The sequence below is a fragment of the Hyaena hyaena genome, unplaced genomic scaffold (genome assembly GCF_003009895.1).
Source record: "Hyaena hyaena isolate Hyena2069 unplaced genomic scaffold, ASM300989v1 scaffold_35, whole genome shotgun sequence".
NCBI classification, from domain to species: Eukaryota; Metazoa; Chordata; class Mammalia; order Carnivora; family Hyaenidae; genus Hyaena; species Hyaena hyaena.
Genome location: NW_024080667.1, coordinates 5,794,163 through 5,818,349, shown reverse-complemented (window position 1 = coordinate 5,818,349; position 24,187 = coordinate 5,794,163). Strand labels below are relative to the sequence as shown.

Here is a 24,187-nt window from a genome sequence, read left to right as displayed (position 1 = left end):
TTAATAGATATTTGTTGACTGATTTTTGGACTCTATTTAATCTTAACTTCTGAATTATATTTGCGTGAATTTTTCTCTTGTTCTTTTCTAGTTTTTCAGAAACACTGGAATTGGCAGATGACATGGCTATTGATATTCCCCATATTTGGTTGTACCTTGCTGAACTTGTGACCCCCATGTTAAAAGAAGGCGGAATCTCCATGAGGGAACTTATCATGTAAGTTGTACTTGTTTTTGTTTTCGTTTTATGTGTTTGTATCACGTTAAACTAATGCACAACTTACCAGCGAGCTCTAGCATAGTGCTCTTCCCTTAGTGCCTCTACAGGCTCCTGGGTGCAGCCTGTGACTCTTCAGGCCTTCTCATGTCAGGGGAGTAAGAAGTACAGACTGCCCATTACAAAATAAGTCATGGGGATGGAACATGTAACATAACGAATGTAGCCAATGATATTATAATAACTTTGTATGGTGACAGATAACTACAGTTATCATAGTGATCGTTTTGTAGTATATATAGTTGTCGAATCACTATGTTGTACACCTGAAACTAATTCAAGTATACTTTAGTGGAAAATAAAAAGACTTATTTCTATATAAAAATGTTACATTACACTGCATCTACAGTGGAGAAGTGACAGGGCTATGATAACACTGTAGTCCATCGAGGTTAGCAGTGTTTGTAGACAGGGCTCCGAATCACATAACTGGAAAGTCATTCCTCCTGGAAGCTCAATGTTAATCTGATTTTTGCATCTGTCATTGCTCAAATGCCACAAGAAGTTATTTCTACATAATGGCTTGTCAAACTAATTCCTGCATGTTCTGGTTTTCGTAAAAGGGACTTCATCTCAGACATTCCTAGATTTGGATAGGGGTGTGAAATTATTTCTACATTGTACAGACTAGTTGTTCCTAAACTCTTCTTTAAAACGTCAGTATTTCCCCAAAAAGTGTTCATATGGTCATACTCTACATACTATTGTGTCTCTTTTGTTTGAGGTTCACAAAGTGTATTACAGCACATTAAAGATTATGAGAATTCTGTAGTAAAACAAAACAATAAAAAGAAGATTTGGGTGCTTGGCTGACTCAGTCAGTAGAGTATGCAATTCATCTCACAGTTGTGAGTTCAAGCCCCACATTGGGTATAGAGCTTATTTTAAAAAATAATAACAAATTTAATAAAACCTATTTAGCTTTGTTTAAGGTAGCATTCCCTCAATTGTAGAATTCTTTTCTTGAGGAATAATTATTCATATCCTATGGAACACAATGTGGGAAGTACTGATTTAGACTCTGAAAATCAGTGGTCCCTTTCTGTTTCATCTGTATTCTCAAGAAAAGCTTCTTTTCTTAAAAATATTTCATAACTAAGTTTCACGACTTCCGATTACCTAAGGTGCTTCTCTCAATTAGGCTTGAAGTGGCGTATATGTAAATAGATTAGTAAGACCGATCATTGCATTTTGTTTCTGTCACTGAGGCAGTTAAAGGCCAAAACCCAGAAATTCTAAAGTCCCTTTCCGGCTTCTCCATGAAGCATAAAGTGAACTTGACGTCTGAACTACTTCTGCTAAATATTACTTAGAGCAGGTCCTGAAGCTTTCTCTTGCCCAATATTATTTAGGTTGAGTAGTAGCTGTTCTTTCAGGATACGCTGTTCACCTAATGTTTTAGAACAGGAAGTTTGTTCAGAGGTACTTAATCACTACTCCTGTCTTTTACAGAGAATTTAGCAAACCTTTACTTCCTGTTGGAAGAGCTGGGGTCTTACTTTCTGAAATATTGCACCTTCTATGCAAACAAATGGTGAGTGTTAAACTGAGTGTTAGATTTAATAGCATCTTAGGCAGGGCAGTGATTGTGATCTAGAATTACCTGTGAATAGCTTAGATATCCCTATGCAAGTATTTGTTTTCCTTTTACTTTATGAAAAGAAGAGTGAGATCTCTGTTTCAACCTAGTTTCTTACAGAGGTGTATTTCTCCTTCTGTTTACTAGTAACTTGGGAAGGAATTATCTAATCTCAACTGGATTTGGTATAATTCTAAAGAATCTCAAGATATGTTGTATTTGTGGCTAGTAATTTTATCTTCTCTTGAAACAAAATGGCTACACTATTTATACTTTTTAATACATTTCAGTGAAAACACCTTGCTTTCAGAGAAAGGTAAGATTCCTAAAATGATTAATTTTATTAATTTTGGGTTTCAAGATAGGCAATCTGATTAGTAATAGGTGTTAAAAATGTTATTCCAGGCACCTAAGTGGCTTAGTTAAGCATCCAGCTCTGATCATAGCTCAGGTCTTGATCTCAGGGTCGTGAGTTCAAACTCTGTATTGGGCTCTGTGCTGGGCATGGAGCCTATTTTAAAAAGGTGGAGGGGGGGCCTCAGTGGCTCAGCTGGGTTTGGCAACTCTTGATTTCACCTTGAGTCATGAATTGTGAGTCTCAAGCCTCACGTTTGTGAGATTGGGCCCCACATCAGGCTCTGCACTGGCTGCACGGAGCCTGCTTAGGATTGTCTCTCTCTCTTTCTCTCTGCCCCTCACATGTGTATGCACACACTCTCTCTCTCTCAAAATAAACTTTAAAAAAAGATTCTATAGATTTGTGAATTGCTATCTTAAAGTCAAACTTAGTTTAATAAATACTGCACAATTCTCTGTAAAGGTCTATGCCAGCAACTCAGTGTACAAAGATAACTAAATCTTCAAAAAATATATAAACTAGAAAGGGAGACAAACAAGTCTAAACCAAAAGTTTCAAAAGAGTATATCGGTGCTATATTAGAGGTCTATGAGGTTTGGGAAAGCAATGTTAACAAAACCGACGGTGATAACATGAAAACAAAACTCATACATGAAAATTCTGAAGTGATTTTTTTACTTATTCAAACCATAGCCAAAGGTATGAAGATGATAGATTTCATCGTTTTATAGACATGAGTGTAGGATGTCTCTGAATATACACAAGCCCCTTTGTACCGCATCTGTGGGGTAGTTATGTATAGTTACTAAGTAGCCTGGTCTCTGGTTGGTATTTGTTATTACTAAAGTTTTTATTGAATCCTAATTTGTAGCTCCAAAATTCCTTCCTCCTTTCCTAACTACTTCACATTAGTCCTTATTAAAAATCTAAATTCTTGGGGCGCCTGGGTGGCTTAGTCGGTTAAGCATCCGACTTTCGCTTAGGTCATGGTCTCGCGGTTCGTGGGTTCGAGCCTCGCGTCAGGCTCTGTGCTGACTGCCAGCTCGGAGCCTGGAGCCTGTTTCAGTCTGTGACTCCCTCTCTCTCTGACCCTCCCCTGTTCACGCTGTCTCTCTCTCTCTCCTAGAAATAAATAAAACATTTAAAAAAAAAAATCTAAATTCTTATAACTTTTGTCTGTAGAAACCGAAAAAGCAAATTCTTAATTCTCCTAACCAAATTCTCATAGATCATAAACTGAAGTGAGAAAGTCTGAGTTTAAATCCTGACTCTGCCAAGTTATCAGCTATGCCTTGGGCAAGTTACTCTATGAGATAACGAATACATGTTTCATAGCTAATAGCCAGCCTTATAGGCTGACAGTTCCTTGTATCACTGTGACTTTGTTCAGGGACTGGATTTGTACCTTCTCCTCAGTTTTCCAGCCAACAACAGCTCTCCTCTGTTGTTTCTTGGGCTCAGTGTTGTTCTTCTTGCCCTTGAAATACTTCTCATTCCTGGTTCAGGAACAGCAACCTCTTTATTCATTCTCAGGTTAAGCAGCATAATTTTGATCTTTTATGAAGAGGAATTACAGTGAGTCTTGATGTATGACTTTAATAGCGGATATAGCACTAGGAAAAGAGACATTGTTGAATTCATAAACTCTGTCAGTTGGACTTTTTTTAGGTGATTATATTCTTAAATCCTAAACATGAGCTTGCAAGTCTCTAGATTAGTCATCTGATAAAATGGTTTACTGAACCTTAAACATCACTACTTCAGCCATTCACTATTACCTTTACATACATTCAGGCATCTAGGTGTGAGAGCCAAGAGTCGTGAGAATTTACGTTCATATCAACAAGGGAAAAGTTTTGATTTTTCAGTCCTTAAATTTTTATATTCTTGACTTCAAGCAAGCCTTTTCTCCTAATCCTCCCCCTCCCCATGCTTCTCCTCCTCCTCCTCCTGCTACTGCTGCTGCTGCTGCTTCATCATTATCATCATAATATCTTCATATAAAAGTAAATGGACTGGACTTATCTCTGTTTTAGAGCCATAAGAAAGTGGGAGCCTTATGGAAGGAGGCTGACCTCACCTGGAAGGACTTTTTACCAGAAGGAGAAGATGTACATAATTTTCTCTTGGAACAGGTAAGAACAAAGCTTATGCCTTCCTATTTAATAGTAGTTGGTCTGTTTCATAGAAGAAATGAAGGTAATTTCATTCATAGTCCAGTTATTAAAATTAAGACCAAAATAGGAATTATGGTCAAGATGTCATTTTAAGTCTATGCTTTAGGGCGTCTCCCAACTATTCATTCATTAGATGATAGACAAAAAATAAAATTTAAAGGACTTAGCCACACACAGAGAAAACAAGCTGCATATCTCCATGAACCAAAAATGAAATTGGTAACTAAAGCAGGTCTTCTGAGCTCTGGATTTAAATGCCAGTAGAGACAGCTAGAAGTTATTTCTGTGAAGTAGTGAGGACTCAAATGCCCCTTACAGGGTAGAAAGTTGGAGGACAGACATAGTTCATGAAACCAAGTGGGAACTCCACAGATAGACAAATGATACAGTCTTGCAGACAAAATCTTAGCGAGGCTGTCCACTTGGTAACTGGATCCAGAAATCTACAACAAGGCAAACGACCTCATGGTCAGTATAATCTGGTTCTAAATAAGGAATTGTGGAGTATCAGAAAGAGGCAACCATAAAAATAGTAGCCAAGGAAGAGTGACAGAGAAAAGAAACAACTCCCTCTCAAAATGATCACAATCTGAAAATCAGTATATTGTGCTGGATAAAGACACACTGTGTTAGGTTAATACAGACGTTAGCTTCCTTTTGAAGCTAACCAAAAGGTTATCATCCAGATACACTGGGGAGCACTCCTGTCAAAAGATAAGAGCCTAGGTAAAGCATATGTTATCTTGCATTGCTGAGCTGATAGAAAGTGAAGGCATTTTCTAAGGAACAAAATGAATAAGTGAGGAAAAAATCCATAGATGAAACCTGAACTCTTAGCAATAAGCATACATGAAGGGTTTGTCACTCAGTGCCATTGTAAGTGCTACCAGAGATATTGGAAGAAGTTGAAATGGCCCTAGTTTAGTATTACCCTGGCTCCCAAAAAAAGCAAACCAAAATGTTTCTTGGAGAAAACATCCTCAACTTAGGGCTCTTTATTTTCTACATACTACCATTATCTAAATATATGGTTAACACTTAAGAGTTCATTTTAATGTGTAATGAAACAAGTAACCATGAGTGAGAGTAAACAGAAAAGATATGGTGGATTTAGACCCCAAAGACATGATATAATGGACTTCTTAATCAGAATATAATGTAACACTATATAAAAAATAAAATAAAAATGTGCAAGCAAGAAGACACTAGTCAAAATGACTGGGAAGATTTGAAAAAAAAAAGAAGAAGAAGAAAATAAGGTAGATTTCCAAGAGATACTATGAGATTTTAAGGGTTAAATGAATAGGTCTAACACATCTAATTGGAATCCTGGAAGGAAAAACAGAAGGAATGGAGAAAAGGCAATATTTGAAGAGATTGTGGCTGAGACTTTTCCTGAACTGATATCGTATGAATCTATACAGAAAGCACATATATACCACAGAGGGTGATTACATTTCAGTGAAACTGCATAAAATCAAAGACATAGGAAAGATTTTAAAGTAACTAGAAAGAAGTACGTCACCTACAGAGAAATGGTAGAATTTGCAGTAGCAGCAGTGAAAGCCAGAAAATAGTGGAGTAATCTCGAAGTGTTGAGAGAATATCAGTTTATTTAGAATAGTCTCTCCAGTGAAACACATTTAAGAATGAGTACAACAGTGGCACCTGGATGGCTCAGTCAGTTAAGTATCCAACTCTTGATTTTGGCTCAGGCCATGATCTCACAGTTGTGAGATCAAGCCCTATGTCAGGCTCTGTGGTGAGCATGGAGCCTCCTTGAGAGTCTCTCTCTCTCTCTCTCTCTCTCTCTCTCTGTCTCTCTCCTCCTCCTCTCTCTCTCTTTGCCCCCTCTTTCCTCTCTTCTCCTTTCCAACTCACACATCCTCACTTTCTCTCAAAAAAGAGATAAATTAATTAATAAAAAACAAGAATGAGGGTAACACATTTTTAGAGACTTAACAAAACATTTCTAAATAACTCATGACTCCATGAAGAAATCATAAAAGGTGGTAAATATTTGATTCATTGATAATGAAAAACCACAACATATCAGTATTTGTGAGATACAACAAAAGCAATACTTGAAATGAAATCTTTAGCACTGAACACAGGTAAGGTCATAGGTCAAGATCTTGAGGTCAAGATCAAGACCTTAAGGTCAAGATCTCATTTTTGACCTTATGAAATTGGAAAAAGGAAGAGCAAATGAAACTGAAAGGAAATAGAAAAAGGAGGTAATAAAGATCAACAAAACAAAAACAATAGAGAACAGTGAATGAATTCAAAAGCTAGTCCTCTAAGAAGACAAAACTGTTAAATCTCTAGCCAGACTAATCAGAAAAAACAAAATTGAAAAAGAAGACACCAATTGCCAGTAGAAAGAATGAAAGATGTGATGTTGTAATGTTTCTAAATATAATAATGGATAGGAGAAATTTATGAATAATTTTTATAACAGTAAGTACGTCAACTTAATTGAAATGAGTAAACTTGGAAGGTACAAACCACTAGAGCCGACTCAAGAGTAGATAACTATCCCTGAGTATCTAATACACTGAAGTAGTTAAAAACATTGCCACAAAGAAAACTCCAGGCACCCAGGGTTTTTACTATTGAATTCTACCCCACATCTAAAGAAGAAATAATACCAGTTCTGCAGGGAATTCTTCCAGAAAATTGTAGAGGAGAGATTACTTGCCAACTTATTCTATGAGGCCAGCATTACTCTAATAGCAAAACCAAAGACATTTCAAGGAAAAAAAACTATAATTATTCCAAGTAAATACAAAGAAAACATTCTTAACAAAATTTTCACACACCAGATCCAACATTGTATTGAAAGATTAATAATAACAAGTAGCATTTATCACAGGAATATAATGTTGTAAGATTCATAAGTCAACATATGACTGTACAGAGGATGAAGGAATAAGCAGGTCCAGAATTACTCCCTCCACTGAAACAGCTGTTGAGCTGGCAAGATGTGTGAGAATCAACTATTTCAGAATTGTGGGGTTGAGTCAAACCCCACAATTTGGTTGGTGCAGTACCAACACCAGGGGAATGCTTGATGAGCAAGAATCTGGTAAATTTCAGTAGCTTTGGCATTTTGCATGGAAGCCATTAGCACCTAGACTTGTAGCAGACCGTTGGGGAGATGGTGGCACTCCCTTTTCTGGTGGCAGATTGAGATTTAAAGACCTTATCCTCCAAAGATTGGTGCTGTGCCTTGCTTGGCAATTTACTGAGGGTTTGGTGCAGGGCCTGCCCAATGTTTTAACTACTCAGGCCAAAGCAGTTCCCTGAATGGTGTCTGTCAAAGAATTCAGAGAAACAGAAGGAATTCCTGTGTGTGTATGTGTGTGTGTGTGTGTCCGCATGTTTGTGCATGTGCACGCGCGCCACATGCTTGCATGCAGTCCCACCCTCCCCACCCCTCTCTTTTCTCATTAGATCCAATCATTCATTCACTGTAATTTCTACAAGGTCACTGGCTGGCTGGGGAGGTTACAGATCAGAGACTGTAATGACCACACACAAGAGGGAATACAGCCTTTTGTCTAAAATTCACTAAAACAGATGACTGCAACACTGACAATCCCTCACAGAGGGAGAGAATCTGATATCCAGAGTTAAACATTACAGTATTCTAAATGTTTGGTTGTCAACAAAAAAATTAGAAAGTATATAAATAAATACAAAGCAGGAAACTGTGGCTCATTCACAAGAAAAAAGAAACTGACAGAAAAAAGTATCCTTGAGGAAGCTCAAGCGTTGGACATACAGACAAGGAATTTAAATTAACTGCTTTCCGTATGCTCAAATTGTTGAAGGAATCCATGGACAAAGAACTAAAGGAAATCAGGAGAATGATGTATGATCAAATTGGGAATATCAAGAAAGAGGTAGAATTTATTAAAATGAACCAAATAAAAATACTGGAACTGAAAAATTGTAATAGCTGAAATGAAAAATTTACTGGGAGGAGGGGGCAGGTCCAACAGTAGTTTTGATCAAGAAGAAGAAAGAATCAGCAAACCTGAGTATAGAGCAGTTGAAATTGCTCAGTCAGTCGGAAGTCACTGATCTGTCCCTAATTAGCTGCCATGGAAATCCATCCTTAATTTTTGAAATGAAGTTCTTGGCATTGTTCTATGAAACTATGAGTATCACTAAATTTTTTAAATAAAAATCCCCATAGTTTTCTTAAATAAACTTTATAATAATACATATTGGAAAGTTAATTCATTAAACACATAAAGGAGACTTTAAAAGAAGAAATTGCTCAGCCTGAGGAGCAGAAAGAAAAGGGAATGAAGAATAATGAACAGCACCTGGGAACCTATGGGACAGCATCAAACATACCAACATGGGCATTAGAGAGTCCCAGAAGGGAGAGGAGAGAGAGGAAGGAAGCGGCAGCAAAAAATATTTGAAGACCTAATAGCCAAGAACTTCACAGATTTGATCAAAGATCAGAATCTACATATCCAGGAATTTCAGTGAGCTCCAAACAAGATAAACTCAAATCCCTAAATGAGATTTACTCTGAGATATTTTACAATAAAACTTTTGAAAGACAAAGAAAAACCAAAAAACAAAAACAAAAATCTTGAAAGCAATGAGAAAGAAATGACTTGTCATGTACAAAGAATCCTCAGTAAGATCAACAGACAATTTTGACTCAGAAACCATGGAAGCCAAGGAGTGCCTTGGTGGCTCTATCAGTTAAGCATCCTTGGAATGTGTGACTCTTGATTTCGGGGTTTTGAGTTCAAGCCCTATGGTGGGCGTAGAGATTACTTTAAAAAAATACAATATTTTGTGGCACCTGGGTGGCTCGGTCAGTTAAGTGTCTGACTCTTGATTTTAGCTCAGGTCATAATCTCACAATTCATGAAATCGAACCCTGCATCTGCTCTGTGCTGACAGCACAGAACTTGCTTGGGCTTCTCTATCCCCCTCTTTCTCTGCCTCTATCCCACTCACATGCTTGCTCGCTTTCTCTCTCTCTCTCTCTTTCTCTCTCTCTCTCTCAAAATAAATAAACATTAATGGGCACCTGGAGGCTCAGTTGGTTAAAAGTGTCTCAGTCTTGTTTAGGAGTTTAGGAGTTTACTCAGCTTAGGTCTTGATCTCATGGTTTGTGAATTCAAACCATGTCAGGCTCTGTGCTTGGGATTCTCTGTCGCCCTCTCTCTCTGCTCGTCTCCCATTCATGCTTTCTCTCCCTCTCTCTCAAAAATAAGTAAACATTTAAAAAATAAAGATTTAAAAGTAAAATATTTTAAAAAATAAAATGCTAATAAATGGTAAATACATAGCAGTAGGATGAAAATTTGTTTTCACAGATTCAAGGTAGTTTTTACTTTGTGCATCTGGGGAAGATAATAGAAATATCAAAGTCTTCAAAAGTATTAGAGAAAAGCTCATGTTAATAATCTTTAGTATTTTAGGGGTGCCTGGGTGGCTTAGTTGGTTAAGCATCCGACTTTCGCTTAGGTCATGATCTCGCGGTTCATGGGTTCGAGCCCCGCGTCGGACTCTGTGCTGACTGCCAGTTCAGAGCCTGGATCCTGGTTCAGTCTGTGACTCCCTCTCTCTCTGACCCTCCCCTGCTCACGCTGTCTCTCTCTCTCTCTCTCCTAGAAATAAATAAAAAAACATTAAAAAAAATTTTTTTTAATAATCTTTAGTATTTTAATCTGTGGCTTTTGCATAGTGAAATTTCATAAAATAAAGCATAGTTACATATCACATTGCCTAATACCCTTGAGAATCACCAATAATTTCGATTACTGTTTTTTTAACTAACCATCTAACCATCTAAAAATTTTGCATATGTTCTTTTTCAGTATATATGTACTATCATAATTTTATGTACTTGTGTCAGAATGGCATAAAAATCATCAAAGTTTCAAGTGAAATATTATTATAATTGTTTTTAAGTTTTATTTATTTATTATGAGAGAGAGAGAGAATGAGCAGGGGATGAGGTAACTAGAGAGGGAGAGAGAGTCCCAAGCAAGCTCTGTGCTGTCAGTGCAGAGCCCAATGCAGGGCTCAAACTCAAGAACTGTGAGATCAGGGGCGCCTGGGTGGCTCAGTCAGTTAAGCGTCCAACTTCAGCTCAGGTCGTGATCTCGCAGTTCGTGGGTTCGAGCCTCACATCGGGTTCTGTGCTGACAGCTCAATAGCCTGGAGACTGCTTCAGATTCTGTGTCTCCCTCTCTCTGCCCCTCCCCCACTCATGCTCTGTCTGTCTCTATCTCAAAAATAAATAAACTATTAAAAAAATTTTAAAAAAAGAACTGTGAGATCATGACTTGAGCCAAAATCAAGAGTCGGATGATGCTTAACTGACTGAGCCACGCAGGTGCCCCATGAAATATTATTTTTTAAAAATTGAAGTGAAATTCATATAACATTCAATTAACCATTTTATTTATATAACAGGAGTTACATAATTGGAGATTTTAAACAAATTTTTTTAATATTCATTTATTTTTGAGAGAGAGAGAGAATCCAAAGTAGGCTCCAGGTTCTGAGCTCAGTGTGGAGCTCGAACTCACTGACTATGAGATCATGACCTAAGTGTTTAACCGACTAAGCCACAGAGGCACCCCAATTGGCAATCCTTTTTATTCTTTTTTTTTTTTTCTTTAATTATGTTATTAAGAGCTAGCCCTTCCCATAACCCTTTGAGTTGTCTTTCTTTAGATGTGCCCTGTGGTTAGATGGTATTCAATTCAGGATTAAATTACTTCCTGGAAAATTTGGTATGTCAAGTCTGTGAGGTTTTTTTGCCCATGTATAAGTACTGTGGGCATCTAACATGCTTAAACCTTGTGCCACTGGCATCAGGATCATAAAAGAAGCTGAGATTGGTTTGTGAGCAGCACTGTGCTATGCAGTGGAAACAATGAGTGCTCCCTGCTGGGAAGCGGCTTATCCCTTCCAGGTTAGTGGGTGACTCTACCAGGTTTGTGCTCCTGGAGCCTTGTTGGTGCCCAGTACAGTGCACATTTTTAGTGCATTGAGTCCTTGGAATTGGCTGAGGTAGGTGATGGTCTTCCTGCTTTAGAACAGGTTCTCCTGGCAGAGTTGGAATTGTACCTCCAACCCCCCACCCCCATCCGTACCCCCATCTCTGACTCTTCAGTCCACATATCTGCTCCATCAAGCTGCTTCTTGTGGGGCCTTAAGACTTACATACATGGTAGAGTGAGCCAGTGTTCTGGGAGAATTTGAAAGCATGTACACTTGTGTTTATGCTTTTCAGGGTCATTGTCATGGATGTGAGACAACAGTCAACTAACTCTTTTCAAGTATTTAAGAACAAAATGAGAGTAGCCTTGGACTACCAGGATCTGAGAACGGGAATGGTGAAGCCAGTGCTCCTCATGGAGCTGCAGAGCAACCTGCATGTGGGCAGGGCACTTCCCAGGGGCCCGGATGCCCGCTGCATGCTGTGAATGGTGTGCTGATGGTGCTCTGAAGGCTGAGGCAGAGGCGTTTCCGCACTGGGTTAGACCCACACAGGCCATGATGATGTGGTTCATTGACGTGACTCCCATTTACAGTCATTCTCCATACCAGAATATTCAGTGCCTTGAAATTGAATCATTTGTGTGGGATAAAGATCTTTTATGCAATAATGATAAAACCCTTCGTTTTTGTTGACTTCCCTACAATACTTACTGGTTGTTCAGGAATTTTACAGTATGGTCTCATTTCTCTTACTTGGATTCACAGTGGTCAGGAGGTGTTTGAAGGACATAACCAAAATTAGAATTTTGACTGTCACAGAACCTGTGGCAGTGCTGAAATTAAATTCCAGGCTGCAGAAGGAGTTAAACTGGAATTTAACCAGTAATCCTGCCCTGCCTTAGTGCTATGTCACTGTTAAGAGCAGGACTGAAGCTCAGAAAGATTTAGAGGTGATCATAGCCATAGAGATAATTCTGGGAATTTTATTGATTTGTTGTTTTTAAGGAGAATCCGAGATAGTGAAGAAATATTCAAGAAAGATAGTGGAGTAGTACTTTTTCCAAACTATAAATAAAAGTTGGCTTCTACTGATCATTTTGATCCCATGTAAACTAGACGATATAGTCCATGACTTTGTTTTCCTCTCGGGGTGCTACTAATAATGACTTATATTAACAAATATAACATTTTATGTTTCAGAAGTTGGACTTTATAGAGTCTGACAGTTCCTGTTCCTCTGAAGCACTTTCAAAAAAAGAACTCTCTGCTGAAGAGCTGTATAAGCGACTGGAGAAACTCATTATTGAAGACAAAGCGAATGATGAACAGATCTTTGACTGGGTAGAGGTATAGAGATTATGTCATCTTCCCTGATACATCTGCAAGAAAGATTTTTGTGGGATCCCTTTAATTCACATACAGACCTATCTCCGAGATAGTGAGGGTTCAGTTCCAGATTACCACAATTAAGTGAATACTGCAATAAAGCGAGTCAAATGAATGTTTTGTTTTCCCAGTGCATGTAAAAGTTATGTTCACACAATACCATAGTCTGTTATGTATGCAATAGCATTATATATTTTTAAAATGTATATAATACCTTAAAGTAAAAATACTTAATTGCTATAAAAATGCTTTTATAAAAAAATATTTTATAAAAATATAAAAATGCTAAAAATTGCTAAAAAAATCATCTGAGCTTTCAGCGAGTCATTATCACTGATTGCAGATCATTGTAACAAATACAATAATAATAAAAATGTTTGAAATAACTGTGAGAGTTACCAAAAGTGACACAGAGACCCGAAGCAAATACTGTTGGAAAAATGCACAGCCCCATAGAATTTCTTGGTACAAGATTGCCACAAACCTTCAATTTATAAAAAGCACAGTATCACTGAAGTACAGTAAAGCAAAGTGCAATAAACCAAGTATGCCTGTACCTTCCCTTTCACTTCATAGGAGTATTTAACTTTAATGGAGTTCCGTTTTATTTTTTCATCTATTTGTATTTGACACTATAAGATTCTTATAAGATTTATAGCCTTTATGAAGTCAAGCAAAACTATTCAAAACAGAAGCCATTTTTCTGGATCCCATTAGTTTAGGATATATCCTACATTTTATTATTCAAAAGATATATTTTTTTCTATATGTTCTTGCATTTTAAATAATATTTTGGATAAAATCAATAAACAATATGTAATTAGTATGAATTGTGTTGGCTTTCATCTTCATATTAATGCTCCCTTCTGAAAATTTCATACCTTACTTTGTGGAATCTATTGCTCGTGTCTCTTTTTAAATCTGCTGCTGTATTCCTTTAGTAGTTCTTGTTTATGTAAGTATCTTTTACTTGCACACATTTTCCATGGGATCATATAATAATCCAATTTGAAAGAAAATCATGGAGGGCTAATGTAGTCCCCTCCCTCTTGTATAAAACCTCTTTTGTAGTCCTTGTAATGGGTTGTTTCTGTATCCACTCCCAGGCATTGGGAAACAGTGAGGTTTCTGATAATTTGGGCGTTTAATTTTTGTTGTCTTTATAGATTTCTTTTGTTCTTTTTACTATTTTTAATTTTTTTTAATTTTTTTAATGTTTATTTTTGAGAGAGGGAGAAAGAGTGTGAGCAGGGGAGGGACAGAGAGAGAGAAAGTGACACAGAATCTAAAGCAGGGTCCAGGCTCTGAGCTGTCAGCACAGAGCCCGATGCAGGGCTCGGACTCACGAAACACAAGATCATCACCTGAGCCAAAGTTGGACGCTTAGCTGACTGAGCCACACAGGTGCCCCTAAATTATTATTATCATTTTTAATGTTTTTATTTATTTCTGAGAGAAGTAGCATGAGCAGGGGAGGGTCAGAGAGATAGGGAAACACAGAATCCGAAGCAGGCTCCAGGCTCTGAGCTGTCAGCACAGAACCCGACGCGGGGATCGAACCCACAGACCGCAAGATCATGACCTGAGCCGAAGTTCGACGCTTAACCAACTGAGCCACCCAGGCGCCCTGCCCCTAAATTATTTTTTAAGTAATCTCTACGCCCAACATGGGGCTCGAATTTTACAGCTCTGAGATCGAGAGTCACATGTTCTAACAAATGAGCCAACCAGGCACCCCTGGTTTGACTTTTTTTTTTAATCTATTTTCATCCATGTCCATGTAAGATGTCGATCTTGTCAGCCTACTAGGACTTTTTAATTAATTGTAATAGTTTATCGTTATATCCCTGCCTCCCTTTCTAGGTTCTTTCATCCTTTCTTGAAATCTTGATATCCAGACCTTCGTTTCGTTATCCTTATCCAAACATAGCCTGGATTTCCAATATCCCTCTCACAAGTGATATATGCAAATAGAGCGTAATTGCCAGATGTGATCCAGCAGTTCGGAGTTAGGCAGTGCTGTTGCCTTTTTTGTTTTGGACTCTGCGTTTGGCAGGCTCACCACACAGAACTCGGATTGCTCTTTCAGTCGTATAGTACCCATTCTTTCATATTCTGCAGTTGAGTCCTCTCTCCCATCTGGAGCTTTATGCGTTGCTTTTTGGACCAGAATGGGGCTTTTAAAATTTATTACTGCTTATGTTCATCTTCTTAAATTAGATACAAGTTTTTGTCTGTCAGGACATTTTAGATTCTGACTTGTTCATAAAATTTCCTTGCCGTCTTTTCCACTTTGTATCCCCCTTGCATTTTGTTAGTTTGCCAACTTTATCCTCATCCTAGTTACGGGCAAAACGTGTGAGTAGGGGAGGGCCGAGGACAAAGTAGCATCCTTTCGGGGACAAGATCCCACCCCCACCCCCATGGACACTTCAGTTGTTAACCTGTTTATTGTTATTTCACATCATTCTATTGTCTATTTCACCTTTTCATCATGCCCATGGGGGACAGCTATCATTAAACAATTTGTCAAATGCCTTGCTGAAGTCCAGAGAATATGTATTTACATCCATCTGAGCTACCATATACTAACCAAATCCGAAAAGGAATGGAGGTTGGTTTAGCATCACTTGTTTTTCACGTACTTAACTTATTCCTCTTTCCTCTCTCAGACTTTTCATCCATTTATGTGATAGTTTGTTGCAGAAGTTAGCATAGAGTCCTCATCAGGCTTTCTGGTATGTTATTGACATGCCGTATTTTCAGTTTTAGAAATCACGTTAGTGCTTACATATTTAACATTATTCCCTTTTGCCATGATTTTTCATAGATCACCATCATTTCAGCCATTGGGTCTTTTATGTTTTCATGTTTTGCAAAATGATGCTATTTTCACCTCTTCACTTAAGTTGGGCTTCACTTTTTTATATCACTATTTATTCTGCCTATTCTGGAGCAACAATTATTCTCCTTAAAGAGCAGACAAAGGGTAAATTTCATTGAATGTAAACTATACTAGTAAAGACTTTAAAAAAGGAGGGAGCAAATAAAAATGCAATAGTACCTGAGCTCACAGTACATGAAAAGATGTGTCTGTCTGTGTCTGGTACCAGTATTATATAAATCTGATTTTACTTAACTATCCCGGTTAGCAGACCCGTCTTCTTGTCCTCGCCCATTTTTGTTAACATCTTTGCTTAATCTGTAGTGTTTTTGACATTATTCTTCAGGTCTATTCTTTTTCTTGAATATTATAATTATAATATTTAGCTTTATTTGGTGGAATCAATAGGCAGTTTGTTTCTTTGTAACAAAAGAAAGGCAAATGGTTTGGAAGTGGTATTTATTATCTAATATGTTTAGCTAATTTGTTCATTCTTTTTCAGACTCTACTTGAAATCTAAGTATTTGGGAATTTCAAGTGATATTCAGTACTTGAAATAGCTCTAATCAACCTGTTTATAAAGTATTGTTGAGCCAACAAGTAATGGTGTGTTTTTATTCTCTCATTTTTCCTTCAAAAAAATTGTTCAGACTTTGCAAAAGTCATTTCAGGGGCTAGACCAGCCTGGCTTCAGTCTAAATAAAGCATTTTTTTAAGAGGTATAAAACAGCAACTGGCTACAACACATAAATCATCAGATCTTTTATATCTACCTCTTGCCCTGTGCTGTCCCCAGCCTCGGCTGTTAGCAGTGGCACCACACATTTCTGTTCTCTTAGAAAAGATTCATAATGAAACCTCTTCCTGTAACCGAGCCCTCCATGGGCAGAGGTGTCCTGCAGAGCTGGCCAGCGGACTCGTTGACCCCTCTTAGCTCTGCCCGCACCAAGGCATGGCATTCAACAAAGAGAGAGCTGCTCGTTAATCTGTGTTGGTTTTAAAATTCACAGACATTTAACTCATCTCCCAATATCTTTGGAATTCTTAGCTTTCTAACGCAGAGGTTTATAACGACACCTTAAATTTTTTCCCTGGCCAGTCATTTTAAGGCTGACTGTTTCAGTGGAAAATACTAAGCTGTGCTATTAAAAGAAACTGACACAAGCATTAATTCTGTTCATAGGCATCAGGAGCTTTACTTTGAAAAATATTTGAAATACCTGCCTAGAAAAGGCCTCCTTTTGTTTGTATTTTCCTTTTGTTACTCATATGGTTTAGTACAGTGTTTCATAGCGAGAAGATAGGATCTTTTTTATTTAAGAAGATAAGATCTTAAGAGAAATAAACTAAAAAACAAATTTGAGGCCTGTTTACTCAACTCTACATTTTTCTGCCATCCTTAGAAAAGATGAACAGTTTTCTCACCACCCGAGGGATTTGAGACAATGCTTGAGTTTTAGTTCTAGTTCACATTAAAATTAAGATGAAAAAGCAATGTTAGCACATCTAAAAATAATTGCACACTTCTCAGAAAAGTTTTTAAAACACACTGTGGTGTGGTGTAATTCAAATTTATACATTCAGTTAGAATTCATCTTATTATGGGTTATCCATTGAGGAAGAAAAATGTTTTTATTTATTTTTTTAATGTTTTATTTATTTCTGAGAGAAAGAGAGACAGCATGAGCAGGGGAGGGTCAGAGAGATATAGAATCTGAAACAGGCTTCAGGGTCTAAGCTAGCCGTCAGCACAGAGCCCAATGTGGGGCTTGAACCTACGAACTGTGAGATCATGACCTGAGCGAAGTCGGACGCTCAACCGACTGAGCCACCCAGGCACCCCAAGAAAAATGTTTTTAAATGGTTGTAGTTCCAAATGCACATAGTACACAGTACTGTATAATTGAATCAGCAAAGTATAGGCAGCAGTGAGCTCCTTGAAAACTAAATACTGCTACTTAGAATGTTTTTAGACAGAACTGGTAGTAGCCTGAGTATTTTCCAATAAATCAGAAGATTAGTTTTTACAAGTAGGTAGAATGTGACCCTATCCACCCCTAGTGCCAGATGAGGCCTGGTTTAGGGGGACGTATTTCTCTGATATGCAAGGGTACCTTTAACTGTTGCATTTACTTTTGATTTCAGGCTAATTTAGATGAAAGCCAGATGAGTTCACCTACATTCCTTAGAGCTTTAATGACAGCTGTTTGTAAAGCAGCTATTATAGGTAAGTAACATTTCTGAAGACAGCTTTTAACGTCTTGAACTCCCCAAGTATGTTAACTGCTGATGATACGGGTCTGAATTTATATTGCCTTCAAAATTTGCCCTGTGAAACTCATTTTCTGTGCAAATGGGTGTCATTTCTTTCCTTCTTTCTTTTTTCTTTTTCTTTTTTTTTTTTTTTAATGTTTTATTTCATTCTGAGAGAGAGAGATTGACAGCATGAGCAGAGGAGGGTCAGAGAGAGAAGGAGACACAGAATCTGAAGCAGGCTCTAGGCTCTGAGCTGTCAGCACAGAGCCTGACACAGGACTCGAACCAACCCACGAACCGCGAGATCATGACCTGAGCCGAAGTCAGATGTTCAACTGACTGAGCCACCCAGGCGCCCCAGATGGGTGCCATTTCTGTCTACAGGGCCTGACTTTCTCAAGCAGGGGGATGAATAGCTGCTGTGCCTGTAGAGAGCCCAGATCTGAGCAGCTACTGTATGCCTTGTAATCTTCAATTCACCAGAAATGAGTGCATGCTGCTTGGGTGGTTTCCTACTCTGTTGTATGTTTCTTTACCTTTACCTTTCACCTCCAGTATGCAAAGCTGCCTCCATCTTCCATTCAAGAGGTACAATGAATGGGTCGAATATTCTTAATCTGATATCAGTGAAGGACTAATCTCAACAGAAGAGCCTTTTTACATAAATACATATATGAGAGAAGAAGCCACCAGTTGTTTCTTTTGCTTTATATTGACCTTAGATGATAAGACAATGTCATCGAATGTTAATTATGTGGGTGGTTAGGATTAGGATGGGCAGAAACCCTAAGTATTTCTAGCTGCATATAGTATTTAACAGTATTGAGTGAGATCATCTACCAGCCTCAGATAGAAATTCACATTTCTCTCACTGCAGTGGGAAAAAATCATTAGCTCAAAAGTTGTTCAGAATTTCAGGTATGTCATCATTTTAGAAGATAGCTTCAGAATTCTAATTTAAGATTTTCTGTCCGACGAATGTTTTTACATTGTTAGACTTTCATGAGGTAAATAACAAGCTAGTAGAAAGTCTATAAAAATGTCTTAAGTCATTTCCAGTAACTATGGAACCATAAAACTTTTCTGTTTTAATAGCACTATTGAAGGTATGAAAGCTGCTTTTAGAAACACAATTGTGTCCCAGTGCTAACTTAGAGAGGAAATACAGCCTCCTCCTTCTTAGCACTGAGGACGCTTTCCTCAGCCTCTCTTTATTTTACCTTTTCCCCAAAAGGCCTAACTTGTATGTGTTGTTTTCCACTGTCGCAGTTAGTCCTCGCCCTTCTGGTAATAATAAAATGGTTGTTTTACCCTTCTGAAAAGACTCACGCTTTCTCTTTAATTTCCTTTTTAATGTGTCTTTTGCTGTTTGGAATGTCACAAAACCACTGTCCCTGTTTCATTATGATTAAAGATAAAGAATTGGGTGCACTACTCTTGAGGGAATGCAGCACTCAAAATACATCCCCCCTTTGTGTATTTTAATTGTTTTGGAAAGAATGTCCCATTAATACTTTCAGAATACCTTAGATTTCAGAATCTTTTCTGTGGACTCCTTTACTCCCACTCTTCTTATAGTCACATGCCTTATCAACTTAGAAAATTAAAAATGGCTGTGTGTTAACTCCTTAAATGTAATGCTTAGTTCTTGTATCGCCTCTAGCCGACTGTTCTACCTTCCGAGTGGACACTGCTGTTATCAAGCAGAGAGTGCCGATTTTACTCAAGTACCTAGACTCAGATACAGAGAAGGAACTGCAAGCACTTTATGCACTACAAGCATCAATAGTAAAACTTGATCAACCTGCCAGTAAGTTTATGACCTCTTCTTACTATTCACCTAACCAGCGGGTGAGATTTATCCAGGCCAAGACTTTGGAGATGAACAGTGATTAATGGAAGAATCACTACTAACAAAAACTCAGTTAACCAACAACTTTAATAAATCTGAATTTTTTGTGTACTTGACTTTCATGTGAATATGGGAATAAGAAAACTAGTTTATATTAGAGACTTAATCCTTATTCGAGCAGGTCTGCTTAAGAATACTTTCTTCAGTGATGGAAATGTATCTTTACTGAGCAGTATTCACTTGAGCACTTGAATGTGGCTATTGTAACCAAGTAGCTTAGTTTTAAATGATATTTAAGTGTAAATAACCCCATGGTTAGTGGCTACCCTGTTAGACAGTGTAGGCCTCAGTGCATCTCCACATTAGCATACCTGCATTACAGCTTTTCACCTTCTCTGACACAGGTCTTAGTAATGAAACAGGATGATACTCTTCAGAACCTTCAGACACCCAACAAAAACATTAAGGTGTTCTGGACTAATTTTCACTTTAGGGTATGATTAAGTCTTTGCTAACCAGACAAGTAAGGTAACCTGAACCACCCAAGTCTTAGTGATACTGGTAAATTAACTGAATTATGTTAAATCTTTTTTTTTTCTTTTTAAGTTTATTTATTTTGAGGGAGAACACGGGAAAGAGGCAGAGAGCGAATCCCAAGCAGGTTCTACTCTGCACAGAACCCGATGTGGAACTTGATCTCATGAACTGTGAGATCATGACCTGAGCCAAAACCAAGAGTTGGACGCTTAACGGACTAAGACACCCACAAGCCCCTGAATTGTATTAATTCTTGAAAATTAAGTTGAAACTTGTGAAAGTATAGTAGTCCAGGGCAGTTTCAGAGATGACATTGAGGTAGTTCTTTGGCACTTCCTAAGATTGGGTCTGTTTTGAGGCTTTCCTTCTCTACTTTGCTAGTGCTAAAGACTCTTTCTGGGAGATGAAGGAAAAGATCAAAACAAATAATCCTCACACTGTGACTGAAGAGATATTCTCTAAGTCTGAATCAGAGAATTAACTGACTTGGTGTTCTCTTTCTCAAGACCTTGGAGGGTCATTTAACATCATGGCTTCCTTTTTCTGTTCTTCTAGGATGAGAACTTGTTAACTTTTCAAGAGATGAAATTGATGCTATATGCTCAGCCAGTCAAAGTATCTCCCATAATTTTCAGCTTTAATCATCCCTGGAGAGATGTGTATTTCTAGATTTACCATCAGTAGAATCCGGGCCACTTATTTCCATTTCCCCATAAACCAACCAGAGTTAAGAGAATGAAAAGTAATTTCAACATTAGCTTAACTAATAAAATTACAAAGACAAAGCTAAAGAAAAATTTTAGTCTGACTCATTCCAAGCCTAGTATTTCTTACCATTTATTGTTTATTCCATTGCCTTCCTCCAGTAATATAAGTGGAAACTGATTTTAAATGAATTTAAGAGCACGTAATGAAGGAAATAGAAATAAAGAATATATAAGTCTGCTAACTTTCTCTCTTTTTCTGAACAATGATATAAGCTAAGTTTCCATTGTGGAAGCAAAACAGGATTACATTTGCCCAGATTGTCTGGGCATTGAAAACAACAGACTATTGTTTCTCTGGATAAGATCCAGATGAGATCATTTTTACCCATATTTTCCATATAAATTATTACTCTGTCAGTTTGAAGACAACATTAGGAGAAAAGTACCTTCTGCCTTTTCCTCCCAAAATTTGCAAAAATTACGTATTTTTATTGTAAAATTTCAAACAGTGCAGAAATGTATAGAGAAGAGAGTAACGTTTTTTAAGATTTTATTTTTAAGTAATCTCTACACCCAGTGCAGGGCTCGAACTCACAACCCTGAGATGAGGAAGCTGCATGATGTACTGACTGAGCCAGCCAGTTGCCCCTTGTATTTAATTTTATAGTGTGCAATTTGAGACCTATATTAAACACCTCAGCACTACCAGAAAATAGTACTAATTGAACAAAATGATAACAATAAAAATAATTTAGATTGCTTAAATCTTTTTTCCTGTTCTTTAGACAAGTTGTTTTGCTGTTATACTATCAAGAGAGGGAGTATGATGAATTGTCATTGGGTGCTTTGGTAGTTAATGGGCATTCATTCATTCATTCATTCATTCATTCCTTGGCAATACAGTAATTTCCTTCACAACTACAGCGCCTCCAACACTGATGGCATATTCTTACTTCCTTGCAGATTTGCTACGGATGTTTTTTGATTGCCTATATGATGAGGAGGTGATCTCCGAGGATGCCTTCTACAAGTGGGAAAGCAGCAAGGACCCTGCTGAGCAGAATGGGAAGGGTGTGGCTCTGAAATCGGTCACTGCGTTCTTCACGTGGCTGCGGGAAGCAGAAGAGGAGTCTGAGGATAACTAAAGCTTCAAATACACAAAACGAAACAAAAGAAACAATTTAAGTATTTTTTTAAAAAGTTTCACGTCTTCGCCAATCACAGTGCAGCAAGGCCAATTCTCGCAGAAATCCCCACGTGTGCACGAGTGGGAGAGGGGAAAGAGAAAAAAAGGTGATCATGGAGGAAAAAGGTACTGGAAAAAAGTAAACTTCAAACCTGAGGGCGGGAGCACTAAAACCAAAATACATGTATTATTTATAGAAAATATTTTCTGTTTTAATCTTTTCTTTTTAAACAAGGACTCATACTTTAAGAAAACACATCTGTTTAGCAAAAAGAAAAAAAAAAGTTGAGAACTTTTAATTTATTTTAAGGACTGCAAATGCCAGTGTAATTTTTTAATTTGCAGTTTCTGTAAACAACTTGTATAATAGAAAAGCAGAGAAATAAATTTCCCTCCCCTTCAGATGCACCTCACGTTTGTTTTAAAGCATAGTAGTTAGTCCAGATTTAAGAAGGTTTGGGGTGATCAAGGTAAGAAAGATTTTTTTTTTTTGGCATCAAATCTTTCTGCCTGCCTCTCAGCTTGCTTCAGAAAATTTTTAAAAAATCACAATAGTAATCAAAACATACATAACCTTGGAACAGACGGAAATGCTGTGGACCAGAGAACTCCAAGAATTGTTTTAAAAATTTAAAAAAAAAAGTGCTACCCTGGGAAAAGTACTCTTAATACTTTTGAAATCTTTAGAGCAACCTTAAGGCTTGTAAATACATAGAACAAATATTTAAAAAACAAAAAAACAAAAAGAAATTGACTCAATACTATTTCTTTTCACTTTCAAAATATAAAGAACAAAATAAAGACAAACATTGCAAGTTTAAAGAAAGTAAAGTGACTTCTCCTTTTGACAGCTGCTGCATGAGTGCCCGTCTCTGGGAGGTGCTGTCTGGCTATTTGTCGTCTCATCCAAATCACTCCTGAGGGGGGTGTGTGTGTGTGTGAGTGTGTGTGTGTGTGTGAGTGTGTGTGTGTGTGTGAGTGTGTGTGTGTGTGTGTGTGTGTGTGTGTGTGTATCTACAGTTGGAAAAGGCAAGCTACTCTGTGGGTAAGGAGGGAACTTGGTGGTGGGTGGGAGATTCCCTCTGGGCGTCCATAGGAAGCTGCTTTCCAGCGGCAGCTAGAAATGCATTCAGGGTGGGAGCAAAGCTAAGGGCCAGTCTAAGTAAGTGTTCGACTGTGTGTGGTAGGATTAGGGAAAAACTTAATTCACTTCGGAACTACCACTACCACTAATTTTAAGTCATCAATTACCTCTGATGCTTAAGAAACTCAAAGATGTTGTCTGAAGAATGAAAGAAACCAAAGCTAAATTATGCTTTTTTAAAGTGGGCATGGGATTTAAAACCAAACCAGTACCATGTGTGAAAATCACATTGTTCCCAACTTCAACCTCACTCAAGCCATTCTGGTGAGTATAAAACAACAGTTTCTCCTGCAGATACTGGAGCACTGTGGTTTTTTGTTTGTTTGCTTGCTTGCTTTTTTTCTTTTATGAAGTTACAGTCTCTGCAGATGGTTCTCCATTTCAATTGTTTGTAGGCCATCACCCTACAAAATGTATTTATGAAGAAAGCAAGGGCTTCTCCCAAATAAACAGTCTTTATGTCTTATATTTGGGTAACCAGAGAGTTCTTCTGGCTTCCATCTCCGAAGAAATACCCACATTAAGAGTCTTGGCAAGAATTGAGAAGCACAAAATCAAAACTTTCCATAGCAATAAAATGTTTTTCTTCAGAGTGTAGTTGAACACAATACAGGATCCTGCTGCATGAGCCCTCAGAGCTCATTCCATAGTCATGGAAAGCTGTTCTTGAAAAACTGAGCCCTGGGGTGCCTGGGTAGCTCAGGCGGTTAAGCATCTGACTTCGGCTCAGGTCCTGATCTCACGGTTCATGGGTTCAAGCCCCGCACTGGCCTCTGTGCTGACAGCTAGCTCAGAGCCTGGAGCTTGTTTCAGATTCTGTGTCTTCCTCTCTCTCTGACCCTCCCCTGCTC

At 37.9% G+C, this 24,187-nt stretch overlaps 1 protein-coding gene across 1 annotated transcript in view; it reads left to right on the top strand.

Annotated features, from left to right (window-relative positions):
* The window catches only part of LOC120229756 (eukaryotic translation initiation factor 4 gamma 3-like), a gene marked incomplete at its 5' end in the record, with an annotated part of 37,025 nt that extends 14,579 nt beyond the window's left edge, over positions 1 to 22,446 (top strand). The window contains 7 exons of the mRNA XM_039228962.1: positions 92 to 217; positions 1,730 to 1,811; positions 4,251 to 4,349; positions 12,585 to 12,731; positions 17,800 to 17,881; positions 19,574 to 19,720; positions 21,970 to 22,446. Of these exons, the coding sequence (XP_039084893.1) occupies positions 92 to 217; positions 1,730 to 1,811; positions 4,251 to 4,349; positions 12,585 to 12,731; positions 17,800 to 17,881; positions 19,574 to 19,720; positions 21,970 to 22,151 (865 nt within the window). The remainder of the gene's footprint in view (positions 1 to 91; positions 218 to 1,729; positions 1,812 to 4,250; positions 4,350 to 12,584; positions 12,732 to 17,799; positions 17,882 to 19,573; positions 19,721 to 21,969) is intronic.
* Between the last annotated feature and the right edge of the window lie 1,741 nt (positions 22,447 to 24,187).